Source organism: Pantherophis guttatus, chromosome 1, assembly GCF_059756535.1.
Source record: "Pantherophis guttatus breed Tessera chromosome 1, ASM5975653v1, whole genome shotgun sequence".
Taxonomy (NCBI): Eukaryota; Metazoa; Chordata; class Lepidosauria; order Squamata; family Colubridae; genus Pantherophis; species Pantherophis guttatus.
In genome coordinates this window covers 272,126,809-272,150,330 of record NC_142063.1, presented here as the reverse complement: position 1 = coordinate 272,150,330, position 23,522 = coordinate 272,126,809, and the positions used below count along the sequence as shown (strand labels likewise).

The following is a 23,522-nucleotide window of genomic DNA, read 5'->3' as shown; positions in this document are numbered from 1 at the left end:
ATACAATATAATTCTCTCCATTTATGATAATATGTGTGAAGTAATTATGTGCTGAGTATGCCTACACAAGTTTTATATTTTGTTACATTTTCCTGGGATCAGGTACTGTTATAGGAGAACTCATATTCATCCATTTTTGTCAAAATAGAAAATTGTACTCTGGATCAATAATAGCAACAAGTATTTCTGACGTCTCACAAATGCTTTGTTGGTTACTTTTTGATAACCAAGTGATGTAGTAGATAACTTAGGGGTTTCTATAGGCTTCGATTTTATTGTTGCTTTTTAAACCATTTCTATGGCTGGTTCCTTACCTTGACTGATGCACCTTGACTGATGCACACATCACCACATGTTGAGTGATGTAATTCGTTTCAGTCAGATGATCAAGCAACAAAATAAGTTGCATTTTTCAAATGCAATACCTCCATGAAGAAAAGTTACCATGCAGAAACATGATATTTAGGAAAGCTTTGTTTTTTAATCAGATGTTTCTGTCCTGTGCTGTTGCTTAACAGCCACAAAGCAGAACTCGGAATGTTTGACTGGTTTCCTTGCCTACATACCAAGCTAACAGCAGATATGCCAGAGACTTTATGGAGCTTATGAAATGTAAGTTAGGGCTCAGTTTAAATGAATCTCAGTGTTAATTTATGTAGTTTTTGTAGATTATCTTGAGGGGAGGGAATGGATAAGTATTTTTCAGGACCAGTAGGATCAATGCATGAAAGCTGAACCTACAAAACAGAACTGTTATTTTACTGCTTCCTAGAAACAAACTCTTAGCAAGAATTGAATTTATTATTTTGAAGTGAATTGTAATGGATGAAAACCAAATTCAGTTTTGGTTTTCCAGCAGCTCTGGAATTTATATAAAACAGAGAAATTAAATAACATATTAACGTATTTTCATATTTACCATTTTCTAAATGTTAATAAAGAAATAATTGATATGATGGTTGTGTTAAGGCTCTATCGTTCCCATTCATGATTGGTTTGCCCCATCTGTCTTCACATTGCTTTATTTGCATTATTTTTGAGATTTTAACTAGCTGCCTAGATCAATGACGATTTCTGCTACTTATAATGCCAAAAGCAATAATCCAAACAAAAAATTCCTTGAGACTGTCATAGCAGTACATACAGTTTATACAGTACATGAAAATGTCCCAACACAGGGATTCAGAAGATAAATTCTGCCTCAGATTGTTCCAAAGCTGTCTTTTCAGCTTGCTCATTTGGAGGTGAGGTAAATGCTTACGAAGTATTTAATGTTTTCAAAGTAGACATAATATTTCTAGTAGATGAAGCTGTTCTGTCTCTAATGGCTTGAATTAATAGTAACTGTGGAGCGAGGTTTCCTAGATTCTGGAAATGACTCTTTTAAATCATACTGTTCAATTTTGGAAATCATGTTTACAAAAAGTAAGCTATATTGTGTCAAAGCTTGATGAGGAATGTGACTTATTTTTAACCTTATTTAACCTTATTTCTACTCTCGCACAAACAAAGCAACCCCACCACCTCTCAATACTGTAAATTGTCATTTAGTGCACACACACACATGTATATAGGAAGCCTGTAGCATTCCACAAAGCCATGGCATCCAAATCCCATCTTCAACCAGCGCTGTCAGTGGTCAAGGATGATGGGAGATAATTTGAATATGACATAAATATTAAAACTAGCAGGGACATTTTCAGATGGCTGCTTCTTGTCAAGCTGTCTAGATGTTTCAGGTCATAGCTGACCTCATTCAATGAAGTCAATTCTTCTGCTTACAACCTACAGGTTGATTTAGCAGCAACTGAAGAATTCTGGTTACTCCAAGTGAATGTTTATAAATTTGATTGCCTAGAGAGAATTGCAGCAAGCAGAATAGTAGGCTCTTAGAAAGACTTACCATAAAACTATATAATCTGTGATTTCAGAATCACATGCATTACCTACCAAAGTCTTGAGTATGAATCCCAGAGAGCCTTCAGAAATTGCTGTGAACAGTAATTTAATGTGACACAACAGGAACGCAAAGCCAAATACAGAATAATCAGATTATCATATTAACTGAGCTCAAATTATTTTAAATCCTGGTCCTGTTCACTTTTGGAATGCAGGTGGTATATGCCACTCAGAAGTGCACATCAACATTTGCATCAAAAAAAGCATTTATGGTGGTTCATTTAGTTGCTTAATATCAAGAAATAATATAAATGCTTATGAATATACACCACCTATCCCTGCAGATTTAAGCTGAGTCCATTGGCAAGTCTCTGCAGAATATTTTTTTCTTGATTTCCAGATATGTTTGTAGATGATAAAGGGACTTGAAATTCTGACCACAGGTTTCAAAGGAGCTCTTTAGTTTATTTACACAAAAATTCTATTATCCCAGGAAATCTTCAAGTGTCTCTGTTTGGGAAAAAAACCCCATACTCTTGAAAGTCTGATGGCATATTCATCTAGGACTTCAAAATTGAACATATGCCTACAGCGATGCAAGCTCAGAGAATTCCAAGAACCCAACAATGATAAACTTTATTTAGGAAAATAAGATAGTGATAGGAAAGCCTGAGTTACTTAAGTCTATTTACAGTAAGAATCTGAAAGGTCTCTTTTGGATCATGGAGGACCTAACTGTACAAATCAAAGTCAGAAGAGAAGAGGTGCTAAACTGAGTGGGAAGGGATGTATTAGTTCTGAAAGTATTAGGCAAATCATCAGGAGGCATGTTACATGCTAAGTAATAAGTCTTCTAGACAAGGAAGTTATCAAAAGTGCAGCATTCCCTTGCTGATTATAGGTACTCCTTGACCACAACTGAGCCCAAAATTTCCACTGTTAAGCAAGGCAATTGTGAAATGAGTTGTGCCCCATTTTACAACCTTTATACCTAATTGCAGTTGTTAAGTGAATCATGTGATTGTTAAATGAATTTGGCTTCCCCCATTGGCTTTGCTTGTTGGAAGCTGGTTGGGAAGATCATAATGGTGATCACATCACAGTGCAGTTGTCATAAATACATGCCAGTTGTCAAGTGTTTGAATTTTGATCATGTGTCCCTGGGGGATGCTGCAACAGTCATAAATGTGAAAACCAATCATAAGTCACTTTTTTTCAATGCCGTTATAACTTCGGTCACCCTTCTCTGGAGACTCAGGGCGGCTTACAATGCGTTAAGCAATAGCCTTTATACTTTTGTATATTTATACAAAGTCAGCTTATTACCCCCACAATCTGGGTCCTCATTTTACCTTCCTTAGAAAGGATGGAAGGCTGAGTCAACCTTGAGCCTGGTGAGTTTCGAACCTGCAGAAATTGCAGGCAGCTGTGTTAATAACAGGGTGCATTAAACCACTGTACTACCAAGGCTACCAATATTTATTTATTGGTTCATTGGTTCATTGGCTCGTTCATTTGTTCGTTCATTCATTCATTCAATTTTGCTGCCATCTAAATCCAGTTGAAAGTTTATAAGCGCAGCAAGCTGCATGCCAGATTAAATACCAACAAAATGGTATTGGTCATTGGACTGGGGCAATGTATAATGAAGATATAGAACATGTCTTTTCCAACTTGCTGAGGGTCTGTATATGGCATGGCCAGGGGCTCCCCCATACATTGGAAGTAATGACTGCATTACCTTTTGCAAAATGAGAATATAAAACTAAGTCCATTTATTAATTAAAAAAAGACAACATTTAGAGACACATTCTCTAAACAGCAAGGATTATTCATGCTGGTGAATTTGATTAGCTTATAGAAGGCTCGTGCAATAGAATAATGGTGTTGGTAGTGGCAGTGGGTTATTAGTTTTGAAAAAGTAAGTTCCTGTTAATTTTTTGTAAGAATGGAGCTTAAAATGCCTGCCATGAATGGAGAATGTTTTCTAAGGATATAATTATATCTCCTCAAATGGACATTTGAATTCATATTTTATTATGATGTGTAATTATTATTTATTATTTGTAAAATTTATTGGCCCCCGATATTACCTTGGGGTAACTCTAAAATGATTTTCAACTATACTTGATTCTTTACCACTACATAATGTGGTATTCCTACTAGTCTACTGATACTACTATTCTTCTTAAGATGAAGAATATTTATCCCTTATTTTGCCCTCAAAAGTTGTCCTCTAAAATTTAATGGTAAAAATATTTGTTTTTCAACTGCACGGGGTTTAAAAATGTTTCAAACCTTGAGGACAGCTCTTCTAGGAGGCAATGTAGCTTGACAAGAAAACTGACCCCTGTGAAATCACACATGTCCAGTCAGAGTATGGAAAATGAGGTGAGGGGAAAAAATATTTTGCTACTGGGATGGATTTACACCCCTTTTTAGAAGAACCCCTAGTACTAATAAACTTTAATAATTGGAAATTACCCATCCCAATTAAAAGGGTCTGAAAAGTTTATCTAAATACCCTCTGATGAGATCTCTTTGTCACTTTGATCTCACCCACCAAACTCTGAGGCCAAATGTCTTCTACAGCCTCCAAATTGTTTCCTTTCTGTGTCCTGAGGGGTGCAAAATGAAAATAAAACATTCTGCTTGCTAACAGTTGCATTTCTTTTGTATCTCTTAAACTATTATGGACATAAAGAATGAATGAGTATCAGTTGTTGAGAATTCCTTCAAATTTATAGCCCTTTTCATGGAGTAGGAAGAGATTAGTTAACCTATGCTAATAATCAATGGTGACTTTTCTCACTCTGCTACCGCAAAATATAGTAAATGGTTAGGATATATAATACATAGTATATCCTAACTAGTGTGTATATGTGTGTATAAAGGAAATTATTAAACTATTATAATATATATAATAATATATAAGGTAAAGGTAAAGGTTCCCCTGCACATGCGTGCTAGTCATTCCCGACTCCAGGGGGCGGTGCTCATCTTTGTTTCTAAGCTGAAGAGACAACGCTGTCTGAAGACGTCTCCGTGGTCATGTGGCCGGCATGATTAAACACCAAAAGCGGAGCACTGTTACTTTCCCACCAAAGGTGTTCCCTATTTTTCTACTTGCATTTTTTACGTACTTTTGAACTACTAGGTTGGCAGAAGCTGGGACAAGTAATGGGAGCTTACTCCGTTATGCGGCGCTAGGGATTCGAACCGCTGAACTGCTGACCTTCTCATTGACAAGCTCAGCGTCTTAGACGCTGAGCCACCACATTACTCCCTCCCTTCCCCCCCTCTCTATATAGAGAGATTTTACAACTAATTTTCCAAGGAAAATTAGTTGTAAAAATTACAGGTTAAATTGTTTTAAATTGGCTCTGACAATGTGATGGATTTTTTTTGGTTCTTCAAATGATCTTTTTGGAGTGAAGAATAATCTTGCTCCATTTTTAAAGATGCATTTGGGAATATAGATCTATAGATCTTCTAAAATACCTAGCTCAATAGTTTTTGTTATTGGGTTTTTTTGTTTTTGTTTTTTTGAATCACTGTTGATTCCTGGTGGCTTTCTGGTCAAGTCCCTACAGTTTTCTTGGCAAGATTTCAGAAGTGGTTTGCCTTTGCTTTTTTCCAAGGGCTGAGAGAGAGTGATTGGCCCAATTTACCCAACTGATTTCATATCTAAGGCGGGACTACAATGCTAAGTGCTTAAACAATTCCCCAAATGCAGCCATCAAACATAATTACACAAATGGTAACCATGAAAGCAAAATGTGTAACTTTGCTTCAGCCAAAATCCACTGAACACTGTTCCCAGATGCAAGTACATTGTGGCACATATTGTGTGTGTTCATAAAATCTGCCTCACCTTTTGCATTTAGCTTTCTCTTCTCCATTGCACTATGATGTAAAATGGATTAGTAAGTTTGACAAAGCCCTCTTCCTGAAATAAAATAAAGCTTGGGAAATAAAAGTTAGCATTTTGTTGCCCAGGGAAGATCTATTTATCCCTATGTATAGATTGCCCTACAGAGACAAATTGCCCTATAGTTAGCCAATAGTTAGCCTTGATAGGTAAAGTATATGCAGCACATACTTTACCTATCAAGGTAAAGTATGTGATGCACATTTCAGTCAAATAGTCTAGGTGAAAATGAAAGATGTTGAAATGCGTTTTTCCTTTTGGTGCTTGCTGATGATTTTCTTTGTGTGTACAGAGACTAACATTTCATATGGCAGAAAGGAAGCAAAAATCCCATCTGTCAGAGCTTTTAGATGATGTGGAAAAGGCTCACAAATCTGAGATTCGGCTCTATGTGTCAGGCCACCTAAACCATAATAAGCTCTTCAAGCCCCCTAAATCTGCAAAATACAACTATTGGGAGAGTTCCAAAAAACCCACCTTATCGTCTGCCAAAGAGGATGCCCTTGGAGGACCCCATGAAATGCTGGAAAAAGTTAGCAGCGGCAAAGATGTTCCTCCAGTGCCCATCCGTGCCAAATCTGCTTCCCTATTGGGTTATCAGTCCCCAGTTCATCCGGCCAGGTTTAGAGCACCAGTAAGCGTGTCACTCAATACCGCTGCTTTCAAACGACAAAAGAAGGAGGCTCCTGAGAAACCTGAAGATGAAGCCGGCACACTTCCAAAGCAGCTTATACGAGAAGAGCTGGACATTCCAGAAATGAAATTGTTGAAATACAGACGAATCAAGAGCAGCAGGCTTTGTGTCACAGGGGAGTTTAAAGACGAATACCGGTTCTTACCTTCCTATCTGGCTGGTGTGACTAAAAAGGACCAATATAACAAGTTCATGCAAGTTCAGAAGGAGTACGTTGCCAAGCAGGATTTGCTGGAGAATGATTTCATTGGGAGCAAGTCAACAGAGCGCCATGAAAAAAAGTTGGCCCAGGTAAGTCAGTGGGTCCAACGGAATTGTAATGTTTGTGCATTGACATGTGAAAAGATAAACCACACTTTATGCCAGTGGTTTTATTTCTACACTGGGTTCAGTCCAAATGCATGAACTGTAATTTTCAGCATCAGTAAGTAGTGATGATGGCTCAAAAACATTCTTATTGGCCTTCAGTATTTTCTGTTAAAGATTTTAGAATTGGGCTTATGTCTATGTTTAAACATAGATGCAAATTTTTCCTTCTTTGTGTATATGTGTGTGTTTAATTGCTAAAAAGGGATTAAAACAAACATGTATCCCTGCTGGCCTTAAATGATCCTCCCACCCAAATTAAGGAAATCCCTAATTGTATTTGATAGGTATGTTGCCAGGAGGTTCCAGATCTTAGAAGTCAAACCTGCCTCCCATGTCTACCACATTTTACAATGTGCAGTTAGGCAAAAGGTCTTGCAATCTTCAGCTCTGAGCTTCCAGGTATATATCCAGCTTCCAAAAATTATAAAGTGATTTCAAATCCAGGTAGGACCCTCTAGGACCCTCCCAGTGACTTCCTATGGATAGTAAAAAAAAAAAAAAAGGTAGAGAATTCAGAAATCGTAAGGAGTGAAATTCCAGCTGAAAAAGAAATTTTATATATATATTGGTCAAAATAATCTTTCGACTTGTTTCATAGACTGCATGTAGAAATCAAGCCAAAACAACTAAGGTAACCTTGTAAATGGATTGTCTTTCAGGCACTTCAGAATATCTGTGACTGCAGACGTCCACATTTCTACCGATTACAAGCTATTGGTGAAGTGTTTGAAGATATCTGTAATAGTTCCTTGATATTTGGTGACATATTGAAGGAAGTGAAAGTAGGTGTTGTGCCTAGTATTTTAAAATGTCTTAGGTAACTCAGCCAACTCGATGCAAAGATTAATAAAATATTCTATAAAACAATAATTTTTCTAAAAATATAAAATGTTCTATAAAAGGCCTAATGAGGTCTAGTGGTTAAGGCACTGGATGAGAAACCAGGAGACTATGAGTTGTGGTGTTGCCTTAGGTAGGTGAGTAACTTTGGGCCTGTCAATTTTTCTCAGCTCAACTCATCTAATACAATTGTCGTGGGTAAAAGAGGAGAAGGAAGGAGTATTATGTATGTTTGCTGTTTTAATTATACAAATAGTAAAGGTGGGAAAAGATAGAGATAGAGATAGATAGATAGATAGATAGATAGATAGATAGATAGATAGATAGATAGATATGGATGGATGGATGGATGGATGGATGGATGGATGGATGGATGGATGGAGTTGTCAACCCTGAAGCTGGCCTCTCCGAAGCCACTTTGAAGCTTTGGTGTTGCCACACTGGAGTTGACGGATAGGAAGGGAGGAAATAGAGATAACTGGGGTTTTGTAGCCAAAACAAAATACTTTCTCCTGGGAACCAAGAACATTTCCACAGGTGGAGAGAGAGAGAGAGCAAGAGAGAGAGAGGGAGGGAGGGACGGAGGGAGGGAGAGGAGGGAGGGAGGGAGGGAGAGAGAGAGAGGGGGGGAGGGAGGGGCGGGGGAGGAATGAAGTTACCAGGCAACTAGACGGTACTTTGATTGGACCATGTGACTGATTGTTTGGGAAAGGGGAAAAACTTTTACTTTTAATTAGATGAAAACCGTGGGAACCTTCAGACTCGGTTTCCCCCAGAACTGTGCTAATCCAGTAAAACTATTCTTTCAGGAATCTACCTGCCTCAGAATTCTATTTGCTATGAGTGTATTACTTGGAACCCTGATGGGGGGAGGAAAGGCCTGCAATGTCAGGAGTGAAATTAGATGCTCTTCAATGTGAAGAAAAGAAGGAGAAAGGAGAAAGTTTTCATAGCTTCTTGACATGTTTAGAGTCTGATTTGTAGCTTGGAATGCATTAGAGAGCTGATGGAAGAGGTGTGAATGTATGTATTTCCACCATAGAGCTTTTGAAATACTGTTGGAATGTAATTTGCTCATACAGATTTTGGCATGTTATTGCAGTCTGGAAGGAAGCTGTGTCTAAACAGTTGAGATTTTATCCTTAAATGTACCATGCTTAAATAGTATAATTTCAGCAATTTCTGACCAACAATTTTGCTTGATAATACACAAATAACCACAAAAACGAAGCAAAATCCTGTAAATACTTAAAGGAATTTATACAGTAGTGGTTACTTCTTTAAAACATGCACAAAGTTCCAATCAATTAATTTATCATCAGTTAATTTAAAGGAAGAAATGTACAATATTTAACTAATTCAGTGGGCAAAATTATTTTAGAATGGTGATAATTTAATCACAGTTTGATTCCAGGGTGTCTTGCACTAAACTTGGATTTTATTTAACTGTCTGGCAAACTCTTTCTGACTTATCTTTTTTTTTTTTTTTTTTGGCTCTTTTCTACAGAATGAATATGAGCTCTACATGGTGATTCTGCTGGATTCTTTGCCTTCAATGCAATACAGAGTAATACTATTTTATTTTGATGTAAATTAATGCCTACTGCCGGAACTCTTTTGTTGTAAAAGAATTAGTTTTTATTGTTTTGGGGTGGTATGTAAAGTATGACTTATTGTCACAAATCATGTTCTAGATGCCCCTGGCTTCCAAGACCATATCACCCAAGTACTTCTTATTTTATTTTCATCTTTAATCTGGGATTTCTTTCTATATCTAATAGATTCTGTTTACTAGTACAATTGCCTTACAGTGTCCAACTGAAGGGGCTGAACAGTTTGCGCAAATTTAGGCTATCATTAGCGAGAGAATCAAATTTTTGGAAATGCTCTCTTTAGAGGGACACCTTCATGCAAATATAACACAACAGGCTAATTGTTGGACTTTTTCCTGGAAATTTACTAAGTGGAGAATCACATCCTCACTGCCTAAAGAACAATCCTCTCATCTGCTTCTTCTTTCAATTTAGTCTATATCTTGCTGTGTTGTATTTCAAGATGTTCTGCATTTGTAACTAGTTGTTATGGCCCACCAGTGGCCAGCAGAACGGGCAGCAGATTCAGACAGTGAGGAGATTGAGGAGGAACATGGGCCAGTCCTGGATACTGGGGAAGGCTCGGATAAGGGCTCTGAGTCAGAGGCAGAGAGGGGGCCAAGGCCATCTGGTAGTTCTTTGCTGCCTCTGGAGTCTCCGGAGTCTGACATCAGCGAGGCAGAAGAACAGTGGGAACCTGTTCCCAGTGTGCGCATGCACAGAGCTGCCAGAAGACAGAAACAATTAAGAAAACAGGGTCAATTTGACAGTAAGGCTTGGAGATGATTGGCCCCTCCCATAAGATATAAAAGAGAAGCCAACGGGACGTGATCTTTTGCAGGAAGCAATTAGTTCATCTGGTCAGTAAAAGCTTTGGAAAAGCTCTGTTTGACTCTGTGCTAAGTTTGGCCTTGCCCTGCGTGTGGCAATTAGTTCTCTGGCAGCATTCCAAGGGAGATAAGGTGGGTGTTTGTAAACACTCCCCTGAAAGACTGTTTGAGAAGCCTTTCGGACTGGGAATGACAATAATTCACAGCTGTATGAATTAAAGAGGTTTGCCGGGACTAAGATTGTGCTGTATCCTTTCTAAGGAAGCCTAGGTCAGAACACTAGTCTTGAAAAATGTGTAGCAGTGCTCTCTCTCGCTCTCTCCCTCCCCCCTCCCTCTCTCCCTCCCTCCCTCCCTCGCTCTCTCTCTCTCTCTCTCCACATGTGCACACAGACACAGGACAGCTAATGTTTTTGTCTCCATAAATAATCATAAGTATTAGACTATCTTTCTTCCAGGCTCTCGTACACCTTTCTGTTAGGAAAACTCTTCTCAAAACTTTGTGCCATGACTATGTGAGAGCTTCCATATAAGGGGAAATTGCTCCTTAGTTCAGGCTCAATAGTCCTTTCACATATCATTGCAGACATTATGCTTTTCAATGGTGCTCATTCATTCCGTAGTGAGGTATATTCAGCACTCAAATGATGTACAACAAACGAGAACCCATTCTATCTGTGTGAAAATATAATGTAGACAATATTATTGTTTTTCATGACAAATGATCAGAATTTTTGTCTGAGTGTTGGGGGAAGCGTGTTAACTGGCATATCTTGGAATATGTTTTTGATAGCTTTATAAAAGCATTGTACTTAACATTGTTGATTTGCATTCTTCCATCAAAATGAAAAGAAAGTTTTGTTGGGGAAGTAGTAAACAAGATGTCCTTGAGTGGCAAATTCCAGGATTCTTCCTTATTGACTTTACAGGCTGAAAGGACTGGGCATCAGCATTATTTGTTTGTTTGTTTGTTTGTCCAATTTATATGCCGCCCTTCTCCGTAGACTCAGGGCAGCTTACAATGCATTATAGCAATAGCCTGCATACTTTTTTGTAAATACCTGCTTATTAGGGCTTTCGGGGGCCCCTAAGCGGTGTTGTTCTATACAAAGTTGGCTTATTGCCCCCACAATCCGGGTCGTCAATTTATAGCATTAATCAATGGATTCCCCAATTTGGTTGAAAACTAAATCTTAATTCTTGGTAGGAAAGACAGATTTGTAAGGTGTCCGATTAAGAAAAAAAATGCATAAGTTGGCTTTGCTACAGGTATTAGTTTTCTTTATGATTTAAATGTTTCATTTAGTTTCATTTTTTTTGGATAACAACATAGACTTTGCAAGAGCAAGTCAAAGGCATGAAGAAAAGAATGGTGATGACTCATGAAATAGAAGAGAACAGACAGACAATACAGGACCTTGTGCAGAAAAGCAAATTGGCTTTAGCAAGAAATGAAGAGTGAGTTGTGTAAATGTGCAATATTTATATGACATAGTATCAACAGTTTACTGTTAAATTATCCAGGCCACTCTTTTGGTTTGTTATTGTATATCACTTTTAATTATTGATATGTTAACTGGTCTCTTTTGTATGTCCAGTGCAGCATCTTTTCCCACATCATTCATTTCCCAAGATGCACATTTGATTCTATATATAAAAAACAACCTCCCGTCAAAAAGGTCTGCCCCTCATTCAGAACCCCTCATCACCTAATTCATTCTTTCATATTAACCAATTAAATCATGCTTTTAGATTTATATTCATTCCTTTGCCATATGTATATTTGAACCAACTTATGCTTAAAATGCATACTTTAAACAGACCTTTTTCTAAGCAGATAATGACAGTTTGCCATTGTCATTTGTATTTGCGTTTTTGAAGATATGGACTGTATGCCCTTCCTTCCTTCCTTCCTTCCTTCCTTCCTTCCTTCCTTCCTTCCTTCCTTCCTTCCTTCCTTGTTCAAATTATATTTTGCACATAGTATTTGCCAGGCAGCCAAGGCAGTGGTGAAATCCAAATATTTTTACTACTGGTTCTGTGGATGTGGCTTGGTGGGCATGGGTTGGTGGGCGTGGCAGGGGAAGGATACAGCAAAATCCATATTCCTCCTCACTCCTGGGGGAAGGTTATTGCAAAATCTCCATTCCCACCCCACTCTGGGGCCAGCCAGAAGTGGTATTTGACAGTTCTCTGAACTACTCAAAATTTCCGCTACCGGTTCGCCAAACTGCTCAAAATTTCTGCTACTGGTTTTCCAGAACCTGTTAGAACCTGCTGGATTTCACCTGAGCCAAGGGCATCATGACATAAACCTATGCTTCTCAGCATGGTGCCATGGATGCCAATCTATTCATGAGTTCATCCTTTATTGTCTATCAGACTCCCTGATATACTCAGTATTTGAAAATCTATATTATCTTAATTCTTTTAAAATTCAGTGTGTGGCTGCTATATTTGAACATACTTATTTTCTAAGAATGCCTCTGGACCCAATCAGTGGTGGGTTGCCCCCTGTTTGGACTGGTTTGCAAGAAACAGTAGTAAAACCGGTAGGAGGCCCCACCCAATGCCCCGGATGTCATCATTGGCAATCTGCGCATGCGCAGAAGTGTGATCCCATTCCGAACCGGTAGTAAAGGTAAGTAGAACCCACCCCTGGACCCAGTCTATGGACTGAAGACATATTACATGGACGTGTAATTCAAGTCTACTTTTTTGTTTTTTCTGCCCAGAAAAAAATGGGGAGAGTAACTGTATGCAAAACTGAGTCAATTCTTGCATTGTTGGCAAACTTAGTAATGGTATTTCCTACAGTCAGCTCTTCCCCTTCTTCACTGAGTGGAAAAACCATGCAACTTGCTTGGATTTAATGAGAGATTTCTCTCTCCTTTTTTTTTTTTTCTATTTTAGACTTAGAAATAAATTGGAAATTGAACTTTGGGTGAGCCAGACTGATAGAAGAGCAACAGGTAAGTAATAAGATTACATGGAATGAGAATCTACTGACATATATATTGTATGCCTTGTAGACCTTAAAGGAGAATGGTCAAAGGAGAGACTTGTCTTGTCCTCCCCTAGAAGTGTATCACATTGACTGCCCTTGTCAGCAGGTCCTTTCATGTCATGTCTCAAGAGAAACCCTTCAGTAAAAGTTCTTGTTCTTTCTTTGCCCACAGAAAAGGAAGAAGGTGATAAAGCAGGGATAGAAGCCACTTCTAAAGCCAGTGCTGAGCTGCTGACATCTCTGAGGTGCCAAATCATTATGAAATGGGAGGAAATTCAAGCCATTGAGAAAGAAATTAAAACCACGATGACTTTCAGCGGCATTATAAATATTAAACAAAAGACTGTGAAAGAATTAGAGGTAAGGCATGAAGTTTAAGTTCGGTGATTAGAAATAGGATGCTTCAGGGCTTTGAAACTATCATTTACCAACAAATGCTCTATCTTACACATCGGCAAAAAGAACCAGAACACAAAATACAAGTTGAGTGGACACGACCTTGTAGATGACCCTCACTTTGTCAAGGACCTTGGAATACTCATATCTAATGATCTAAGTGCCAAAGCCCACTGTAACAACATCGCCAAAAAGGCATTAAGAGTTGTAAACCTAATCTTGCATACTGTAGCTTCTTCTCCGGTAATATCACACTACTAACCAGAGCATACAAAACATTTGCTAGACCAATTCTTGAATACAGCTCATCTGTCTGGAACCTGCACTGCATTTTGGACATTAATTCAACTGAACACGTCCAGAAATATTTCACAAGAAGAGTTCTCCACTCCTCTGCTCGCAACAAAATACCTTATGCCACCAGACATGAAATTCTAGGCTTAGAAAACTTAGAACTATGCTGCCTTCGGTCTGACCCAAGCATAGCTCATAAAATTATCTGTTACAATGTCCTATTGTCAATGACTACTTCAGCTTCAACTACAACAATACACGAGCACACAATAGATACAAACTTAAAGTGAACCACTCCAAACTCGATTGCAGAAAATACGACTTCAGCAACAGAGTGGTCAGTGCCTGGAATGCACTACCTGACTCTGTGGTTTCATCCCAAAACCCCAAAAATTTTAACCTAAGACTGTCTATTGTTGACCTCCCCCATTCCTAAGAGGTCTGTAAGGGGCGTGCATAAGAGCACCAGCATGCCTACTGTCCCTGTCCTAATGTTTCCTCTATTCGTATCTATTTTATGTATTCAATTCATGCTTATACTTATACAAATTACCTAATACATTCTTGACAAATAAGTAAATAAAATAAATAAATCTACTGATAAAGGAGATTATTTGTAGGTCAGGGTTGAAATGAGGATCCCTGGTGCTCTCCATGTAACCTAGTTTGGGTAATGAAATGTCAAGAAAACAGCCAGGCGCAGAGAACACCTAGGACTCCTCATGCTATTGTCTCTTTTAGATCTAACAATAAATCATGATTTCTGTTTACAAGAAAAGCCTGCCCAGGCTAAGTCTGAGATTCACACATTCTACCATTCCTCATTCTCCCTCTCTTTAGGTGTGGTTCCATTCTTAACTAGACACATAGTTCAGTCTTAGAAATAATGAATTATGATTTGCAGAAACATACGTGAACAATGCCTTCGTTCACACTAAGCCACCCCAGTTTGTAAATCAGTCTTTATTCAGAAACAGACTATGTTTAGTTAAACTACAGTTTAATCCAGGGAGTGTAACTTCCTGAGACTATTCTATACAGTAGCTACTCCTCTTTGGAATTGGGTCCTTTCCCTTAGGGTCTCCCAGAAGAGGTGAAAATCCAAATTCTTCCAGGAATTGGGACTTAATTATAAAGAATAGCATTCAATTGATTTTAGCTTACTGCTTTAGTATTTAAATTGAAAAATTAGATCTGGATTTACTAATTTAATTATTATGAGGATGTAGATTGTTGGGGGCAATATGCTGTCTCTGTAAACTACTTAAAGAAGGCTGTAAAGCACTATGAAGAGGTATATAAGTCTAAGTGCTATTTCTATTATTTTATATATTTTTTAATAAAATATAGTTTTATATTTTTATTGTAAGACCAGCCAACTTTTGGAGATGCTTTGATTTCCTGCATTGAATAAGGGTTTGGATTTGGTAGCCTAAATATAACTCTGTACTGTTATGATCCTCTTGTGTATATACTGGATTGTATATATGTGTACATGACTGTAAGAGGAGAGCATTATTTATATTATCTTTGTCAGTGGTGGGATTCTTCTGGTTTAACAACCGGTTCTGTGATCGTGCGCTTCATGTGCACCTGCACCAGACACGCGCTGTGCGTGTGTGCACAGTTGAATGAAAAATCACCTTCGACATTAGTGCTAGGGAATTAAAACAGATGAGGCATGGCAATCTGCTCTGCCGCGCTAATCAGCTGCGATGATAAAGGTAAGGAAAGAGCAGGGGCGGGCAGGCGGGCCCAGCTGATCGTCGGAACAAACCGGTTCGCTCCCAGCTGATCGTCGGAGTAAACCGGTTTGCTCCCAGCTGATTGTCGGAACTACCGGTTCGCCAGAACCGGTCCGAACTGGTAGAATCCCACCCCTGATCTTTGTGCAGAAGCAGGCCATTGTCATCTTTTCATAATACTTTTTCTCCTGTAGATCAATACAAAATCCACAAAGGTTCCTTCAGGTGAGGTTAGGTATATCCCTGTTAATGTTCTGTATGTTCCCCAAGAGCAGAGTATGTTATCTTGCCTGGGGGTGCCAGGGGATTGGTGATTTAACGTGGGTCCACTATTGTGGTTAATATTTTGTTGTTTGTGGTTTTTGTATTTTAATAATGACTTTTATGTTTTTAATAATGATTTTTTAATATATTAGTTATTTTATCGTGAGCCCATCTCACTTATCATGAGATGGGCAGCCATATAAATGTGATAAATAAATAAACAAACAAACAAGCAAGCAGAGACTTCTCTCACATGGAAATGAAGGTTTAGATATAGGTAATGAAGAGTCTAAAGTAGGGAATCGCGGGTAACTTCATAAAATCTCTGACTCATTAGAAAACAGGTTCAGATGCTTGTTTTTTTTTAAAAGCACAAGCTAAGGTGAGCCTAAGATGGAACTAGATCCCACATTATCCAATTTCTGGTGCCTTAACCACTCTACCAAAGTGCTTGCTTATTGAAGACAATAGCATTGTTATTTTTATACTTAGACTCTAATATAATATTAAACTATATTTGATAAAAGATTGATAATCATTTATTGATGAATAGATATAGTGAAATAATTCAGAAATCCTGTGTTCATGGCTTTTGCAGGCAGAAGCAAGCAAACTTGAGGCCTCAAACAAGTTTTTAAAAATACAAATAAGGGTAAGTTTATAGAGCGGTGCTTTGGGCTTGACCTTGCCAAAACAGACATGACCTATTTGGGGCCTGATTTATAGATGGAGATGAGAAGATCTTTCCAGAGAGTAACAATAAAATCTGCTCTGATTGAAAGGAAACAGTATGCAAAGATGATGGTATCAGAGTAATGGAATAGTGGAAGTATAGTATGAAGCTGCCCATCTGAATTGCTCCTCCTTATAGACTACCCTAAGGTCATTTGGAGCAAGTGTTGGTGTTGTGGCCCACCAGCTGCCAGCGGAGCTGGTGGCAGACTTGGATGATGAGGAGGTTGGGGAGAAACGTGGACCAGTTCTGGAGTCTGGAGAAGGCTCTGGTGGATGCTCTGCATTGGACGCAGAGATAGAGCCAGGGCTGTCTCATATTTCCCATCCACCAGAGAGGCAGCTGCCTTTGGAGGCTGATATGGGTGAGGCAGGGGTGGGTTCTACTTACCTTTACTACCGGTTTGCAACGGGGCCATGTGCACGCTCTTCTGCGCAATGCTCTAAAATCTGCTACAGGTTTGCTTTGTGTGCGGCACAGCTGATTGTTACACAGCTGATTGTCGGAACTTTTTTTTTTCTGTTCAAGCATTTTTTACTACCAATCTGGTAGTAAAAAAATGCTTAAAAAGTAAAAAAAAAGTTCCAACGATCAGCTGTGCAACAATCAGCTGTGCTGCACGATCGTCAGAACCTTTTTTTTTACTTTTTAAAACAATTTTTTTTACTACTGGTTCTGGTGAACCAATAGTTAAAAAATGCTTAAAAAGTTTTTTAAACAAAGTTCCGACAATCAGTTGTGTGACAATCAGCTGTGTGACAATCAGCTGTGTCGCTCGATCGTCAGAACATTTTTTTACTTGTTTTTAGCATTTTTTTACTACCGGTTCAGGCTAACTGGCCCAAACCGGTAGCATTTCACCCCTGGTCTGTGTCCTTCTTTGCTTGTTTAAATATCTGGTAACCTTGTTCATAGATGCTCACAACAATATCAGTCTTTGAATCCTGAAGACTGTGATTGTCATATACCATCTTTGCTACTCACGTCTTTTAGAAAATGTGGATCCCACTTTGACCATGCCTAGATTCCAGATGAGTGTGAGACAGGATCAAAACTGGCTTGATGAGATGAGAGGGCAGGAATGGGAAAGAGTTGGAGACAAGTCCTCTGAAATAAATTGTTCCCAAACTTCCTCTTTGCACATTACTAAGTTTGCTCTGGCGTGATGGAAATAAATTGGTAATGCAGTGAAGGAAAAAGAGTGATTCAGTCCACTCTTAATTTTTTAAAATTTCTATCTCGGAGGGGTTGGGTTGAGGAGGAGTGGCCCAAACTCACCCAGTTTTCATGGCTAAGGCAGGATTAGAACTCACAATCTGCCACTTTCTAGCCTGGTGCCTTAACCACAAAACCAGACAGGCTTTCTCTTTTTTAATAGTTTGAGAATAAATATGGGCTGTAACCAACATTTATTTATTTTTCACATTTCTAAACCACCCATCTCCTTCAAAGAGGGACTCTGGGTGCTGTACAATAAAACATCAAAAATATAAATATAAAATATAAAAACAGTATATAAAAATTAAAATGTTAGAATTAAAATTCAAGAATATGTTTATTCTGCCCTGCAGGTTATTATCGGGGGCATCCTAGGTATAAGATCTGGGGATAAGCTGGCCCGCTTTGTGCTCCCTTCCTGCTCTGCATTAACAGCGCATATTATATTGTTTCCAATGGCTGTTGCAAGGAGTCTGAAGGAGTCTGAAGGGTACTAAGAATGGCACCTGTTAGGCATGACTAAAGATGCCTGAGATAATAAATAATGATGCATTTTATAGCTTTGTAATGCAAAATGTAATAATCGGATCTTGAACTGTTTTGTGTGATAGGATGCTGAATATAGTATCAGAGCATCACTAAGAAGGCAGAAGTTAAATGAAGCAAACCAGGGGTAAGTCTGAAGGTTTTAATGGAAGCCAGATAGGATTTAAATTCTACTAGAATTTATTGGCCATCCTTGGCATTTACCCCTATTTCCAGGGCTAACAACTGGATCCATGTAATGTAGTACAAACAGTGGAATAAAGTCCTGCATATATCATGAGAACGTTTTCTTTATCTCTGCTTAAACAAGAGGTTGGGCTCATCAGAAATGGAATGAAGTTCTTTCCATATGAAAATTATTACTTCCAAAACAATTTTTTATTAATTTTACACACATACACACACCTACCACAGGTTCTTTCCCACAATATAATTTAAAAATTAGTACTAATTTACAGAAGTAAGTGCCTCACTGGCTCCTGGCTACAAGCAAGAAATCAAGGTTATGTAGTATGAAACATTTGGAGGGCAGAAGATTGTCTTCCCCTGTTATACACATTTCATTACTCAATGGATTTTTTTGTTAAGCAGATGTGCCTAGAATGGTGCTAATGGTGTTACTTACATTCTGAATAACCGCATTGCTATGTATACTCAATGCAGGGCTGTGTAATGATCTCACCGCTTAGTGCTATGAAAACTAAATTTGATTATGAAAAAACCATGTGTACTAATATCTTTTTGAAAGTTTTTATATGGTGTTAATATCCATGCTTACGAGTTGTTCAACAATAGTTCTATGACAGTTTTTGATAAACGATGTGAAGCTCTGATGATGAATGATCATACATCACCAACAGTCCTTTGAACATGAACTAATTCCCATTGATAATTACTAATTAATACATGAATAATTATTGACAAATTCCCATTAGTAGTTATTATTGCTCAGCCAATGGAAGGATTTTCCAGGGTGAAGAAAAACATCTGCTATTGTCCATTATACCATGAAAAGAGACATACATATTATAAAAGCAAGAGGAAGTTTAAGAGGGTAAGGTCAGCTTGCATTCCTGCAAGAAGAATGAAAATAATTATGACGGGAATGCAAAAAGCACAAAAACCAACCTACTTTGCTTGTTAATGATATGCCTTATTATTTTAAAACTTCAGAAATAAAAGTAATAATCAAGTCATTTAGTTACAGATAATGGAACACCAGTTTAATTAGTCTTGTAGAGCCTGTTAATAATTAAAAGTAATTAGCTCTGAGACAATTAAAGAAATGCCCTTATTAAAGGTTTTTTTTTTTAAAAAAGCACTAAACTCCTAAGATAATGTTCTAGTTTGCTCCCAGTAAAGTGCAAATTTGCACTGTTTTAAATAATATGATGAGGTGAGAATATTTGCACAAGATAGCTCATACATGAGAGTGCTCTCAAATTTTGTTCCCCTTATATTGTGATGATTGTTTTGGAAGTGTGTGAAGTATTTGTGAAGCTTCACTGGTATTTCTCAGCAACTTTCAGACCTGTGGGCTTCCAACTCCCAGTATCCCCTAGCCAGCATGCTGGCAGAGGAGTTGATGTCCACATATTTTAAAGTTGTTGAGGTTGAGAAACACTGCTCTACACCAGGGGTCTCCAACCTTGGCAACTTTGCTGGCTGAGGAATTATGGGAGTTGAAGTCCACAAGTCTTAAAGCTGCCAAGGTTGGAGGCCCCTGCTTTACACTAACAGATGAGTGACTCTGAAAACCAGGGAGAAGGGAGAATCCACATCCATCTTGGGAGCAGAACTATGGGTCAGTGTCCTGTTGTATGTAGTCAGAATTGCCTTGTCTGTTAGCCCTGGCTGTTCTTCAGTGTCTTTGAATGATATTAATGACCAGCAGGGAAGAGATTAACAGTGCATCTACTCCAAAAGCCACAGCTTCTTAAGTGCTGTTATGATTTTCACTGACTGGAGGACACAATATAAGGCCCATTCCTTCTGAGTTCTGAAATACTCAGTGGTTTTATGGTGTTTCCCCCCCCCCCAGTGTCTTTAATATATTTATTTTTTAATATGGACTATATTGGAATTTTTTTTTTATTTTACTTTCTGGATCAATATTATGAAACATATGGCTAAAATATAGGAAGAACAGTAGCAGGAACTGGGCATGGCTAATCTAGTGAAAAGAAGGACCAGTGGCGATAGGATAGCAGTGTTCCAATATTTGAGGGGCTGTCACAGAGAGAGGAGTGGGACAACCTATTTTCCAAAGCACCGAAGGCCAGACAAGGAACAATGGATGGAAACTGATTAAGGAGAGATTCAACCTAGAAATAAGGACAAATTTTCTAACAGCGAGAACAGTCAACCAATGGAACAGCTTGCCTTCAAAAGTTGTGGGTGCTTTATCACTGGAGGCTTTCAAGAAGAGACTGCACAGCCACTTGTCAGAAATGTTATAGGGTCTCCTGCTTGAGCAGGGGTCTGGATTAGATGACCTACAATGTCCCTTCCAACTCTGTTATTCTATTATTCAAGATTGTTCCACATAACGAGTGAGAAATTGGCATAAAAATGAAATACAGTTGACTAAAATAATGAAATATTATAACATTTTAAACTGCAAAGTCCATATGGGAAAAGCAAGTGAAAGAGAGTGAATGTATTCACAATGAAACAAACATTTTTTTCTATATTTTTCCCATGTGTTGAGTCCCCCTTCCTAATTTGCTGCCTGTCAACCCCACTTTTTTCAAACTTAAGACTACCAAGCTTAATTTGGATTTAAGAAAAATTAGTGACAGCTAGGGAAAGGGCCAAGGCTTGTACAGAATCCTCATACACAGACTCTTACTAAAAACCTGTATCTTCCCTTGAACAGTTTAGAATAGATTTCACTGCATGAAGATGTCTACTAAGAAATAAAGATCCTTGTGGCCTTGTCAATAGGAATCTGCAGTAAATAAAAATACTGGCAAACCATCAAAACAAATATTGTTCATTATTTCTGTAATATGCCATCTTCATTAGAATATCTGTCATGACTTAATTAGCCTTAAATCATTTTGAAGAAAAAAGACATTTTCCAGATATATGGATATAAAGAAAGGGGAATAATGGAATCGCTAACTATGCCAGACTGGTTCTTTCCTGATGTAGCCATACTGGTTGGAATGATAACACAGGCAATATAATGCATCAGAAGAGGAACCAATTGGGGAAGATAACTGTCAAATACTTCCACTAATAAGCATTAGTTATAAGTATGCCTTTTCCTTACTGTATTTCTCTTATTTGTAGGTATTTGTGGGAGTTAGTGAGAGACTTCTTGAAACCTCTTGGAGAAGATATTGTTAAAAATACACTTGGATTATTTTCTCAGCCATCCTTCCAACGTTGATTTAATTTGTAAAACACAACTGCTCCTACAGAAAAATGGATGGTATGAGAACTACATTAAACCATGCTATTCTCATAAAACCAAGAGCAAGTAGGAAGATGACCAGCAGATCGAGAGGTACCTATCAAGTTACCTATAAACAGGTACCTTCACTAAATGAAAAAGGCCACTGTAGAATTTTTGTTGCATTCTACCCTAGAAATAGAGTGATTGCTAGTTATGGTTCTGACTACGATTCTACCATCCTATTTGGTTTAATGATTGCTCATGTATGTTCGCCATTGTCATAAATACTTGAAAAGTATAAATATTTCTCTTTAAGAAGTAAAATGACTGACAGACCAAAACTATGAACTTTACTGAGACTTTTCAACATTTTTTAACGGAGGCAATAAGAAAGAAAATGTAATATTCAGTGTTAAGAATTCCTCCTCCGTCTCCTTCGCTGTCCTTAATGCTTTTCACCTGTCTGTTGACTGTCTAATTGACATCTCATAATGTGGTACATATTTTCTTGCAGTAGATGTTTCTAATTATCTATTCAATTGCATTTATGTGGGTTAGTGTTCGTTAGATTTATTATGAGCAATCTTGATTTATGGAAATGTATATATAGAATATATAATTGGAATTAGCACACAATTATATACTATGCACTTAAACTTTCAACAGGTGCAGAGAACCATTGGATTAATAATGCTATTGGTATTATTGGGAAAAGGGTACTGAAAGAAAAACGAAGTTCCTTAGTTCACTGGTAGGGCCTATAGCCATATGTGTTCCATCTTACTTTTGCAATCCTTAGAGGCCCTCCACTTTTCCAGAATGAGCATGGCCAAAACTGTACTGATTTGAGGAGGTTAAGGGTTTCAGTCTGTTCCCAAAAGAGCCTTCAATTCTATTCCAATCAGCCCGCTTTTCCCATGGAGGAGTAAAAGCCCATTAAATCTGCCCAGTCCCCTTCATCAAAAGATGAAAAATTGGACTTTGCTTATTTCAATTATGTTCTGATAGCTCCAGCCATAGAGACCCTCAAAGGCTATATACTTTCTTCTTTTTTAAAAAATGTCCCTCTGACTAAAGGAAATTCCCCATTGTTGGTTCACTTCAAAAGCAACTTCTGTCCTTCAGAACCTTTTGCTTCAATTTAATTTGAGTTAGTAACGCCAAAGATTGCTGCTGCAACGAGTTATTTGTAACCCTAATGAAAAACCAACGGCATGAAATATGGGGAAGCCGATAACCATTACTAAATTTGATCTCTTGCATTGTTAACAGTATCTTTTTGTTTCTGAGGCATTTATTTTTTTGCTTGTAGGGCTGTCCTTTCAATAAAGTTGAAGTTTTCTCAGTGACAACTCTTTGATATATGGACAATAAAAATATAAAAATTAATTTTCTGTGTTACAATCTAGTTATAGCTCGTGGTACTGAATATGCAGTCTATAACTCTGATATGCTAAGTTGGCTATGATTTGAACAGTACTGATAGATTTTCCATGAATAGTGGGTGGGTGGGGAATTAGTGAGAAGTACTGGAAATGACAGGTCTTCCATGAAATCATAGAGAAAAAAGATACGAGACAAGCAATTTACGGTTTATTTCAGATTAGGGGCTTCCTTAGGAATCAGTTCTCTGCGGGTGATTATTTCCATATGTTTACTCATAAACTGTTTTGATTTCTAGTATCATTACAGTTCTGTTGTTATATAGACAGAAAGGGTTTCTACTTTATGACTTTGATGCAAAAAGCATTTCATATACATG

The 23,522-nt window shown here is 38.0% G+C and overlaps 1 protein-coding gene across 1 annotated transcript; it reads left to right on the top strand.

Moving 5' to 3' along the window:
• The first annotated feature begins 511 nt into the window (after positions 1-511).
• C1H6orf118 (chromosome 1 C6orf118 homolog) lies at positions 512-23,149 on the top strand. The gene is made up of 10 exons (XM_034428499.3): positions 512-612; positions 6,123-6,815; positions 7,553-7,675; positions 9,241-9,300; positions 11,488-11,612; positions 13,068-13,126; positions 13,334-13,521; positions 16,459-16,512; positions 18,423-18,484; positions 21,655-23,149. The coding sequence occupies exons 2-10, from the start codon at positions 6,138-6,140 to the stop codon at positions 21,752-21,754; spliced, it is 1,449 nt and encodes a 482-aa protein (XP_034284390.1). The 5' UTR covers positions 512-612; positions 6,123-6,137; the 3' UTR covers positions 21,755-23,149.
• The last annotated feature ends 373 nt before the right edge of the window (positions 23,150-23,522 follow it).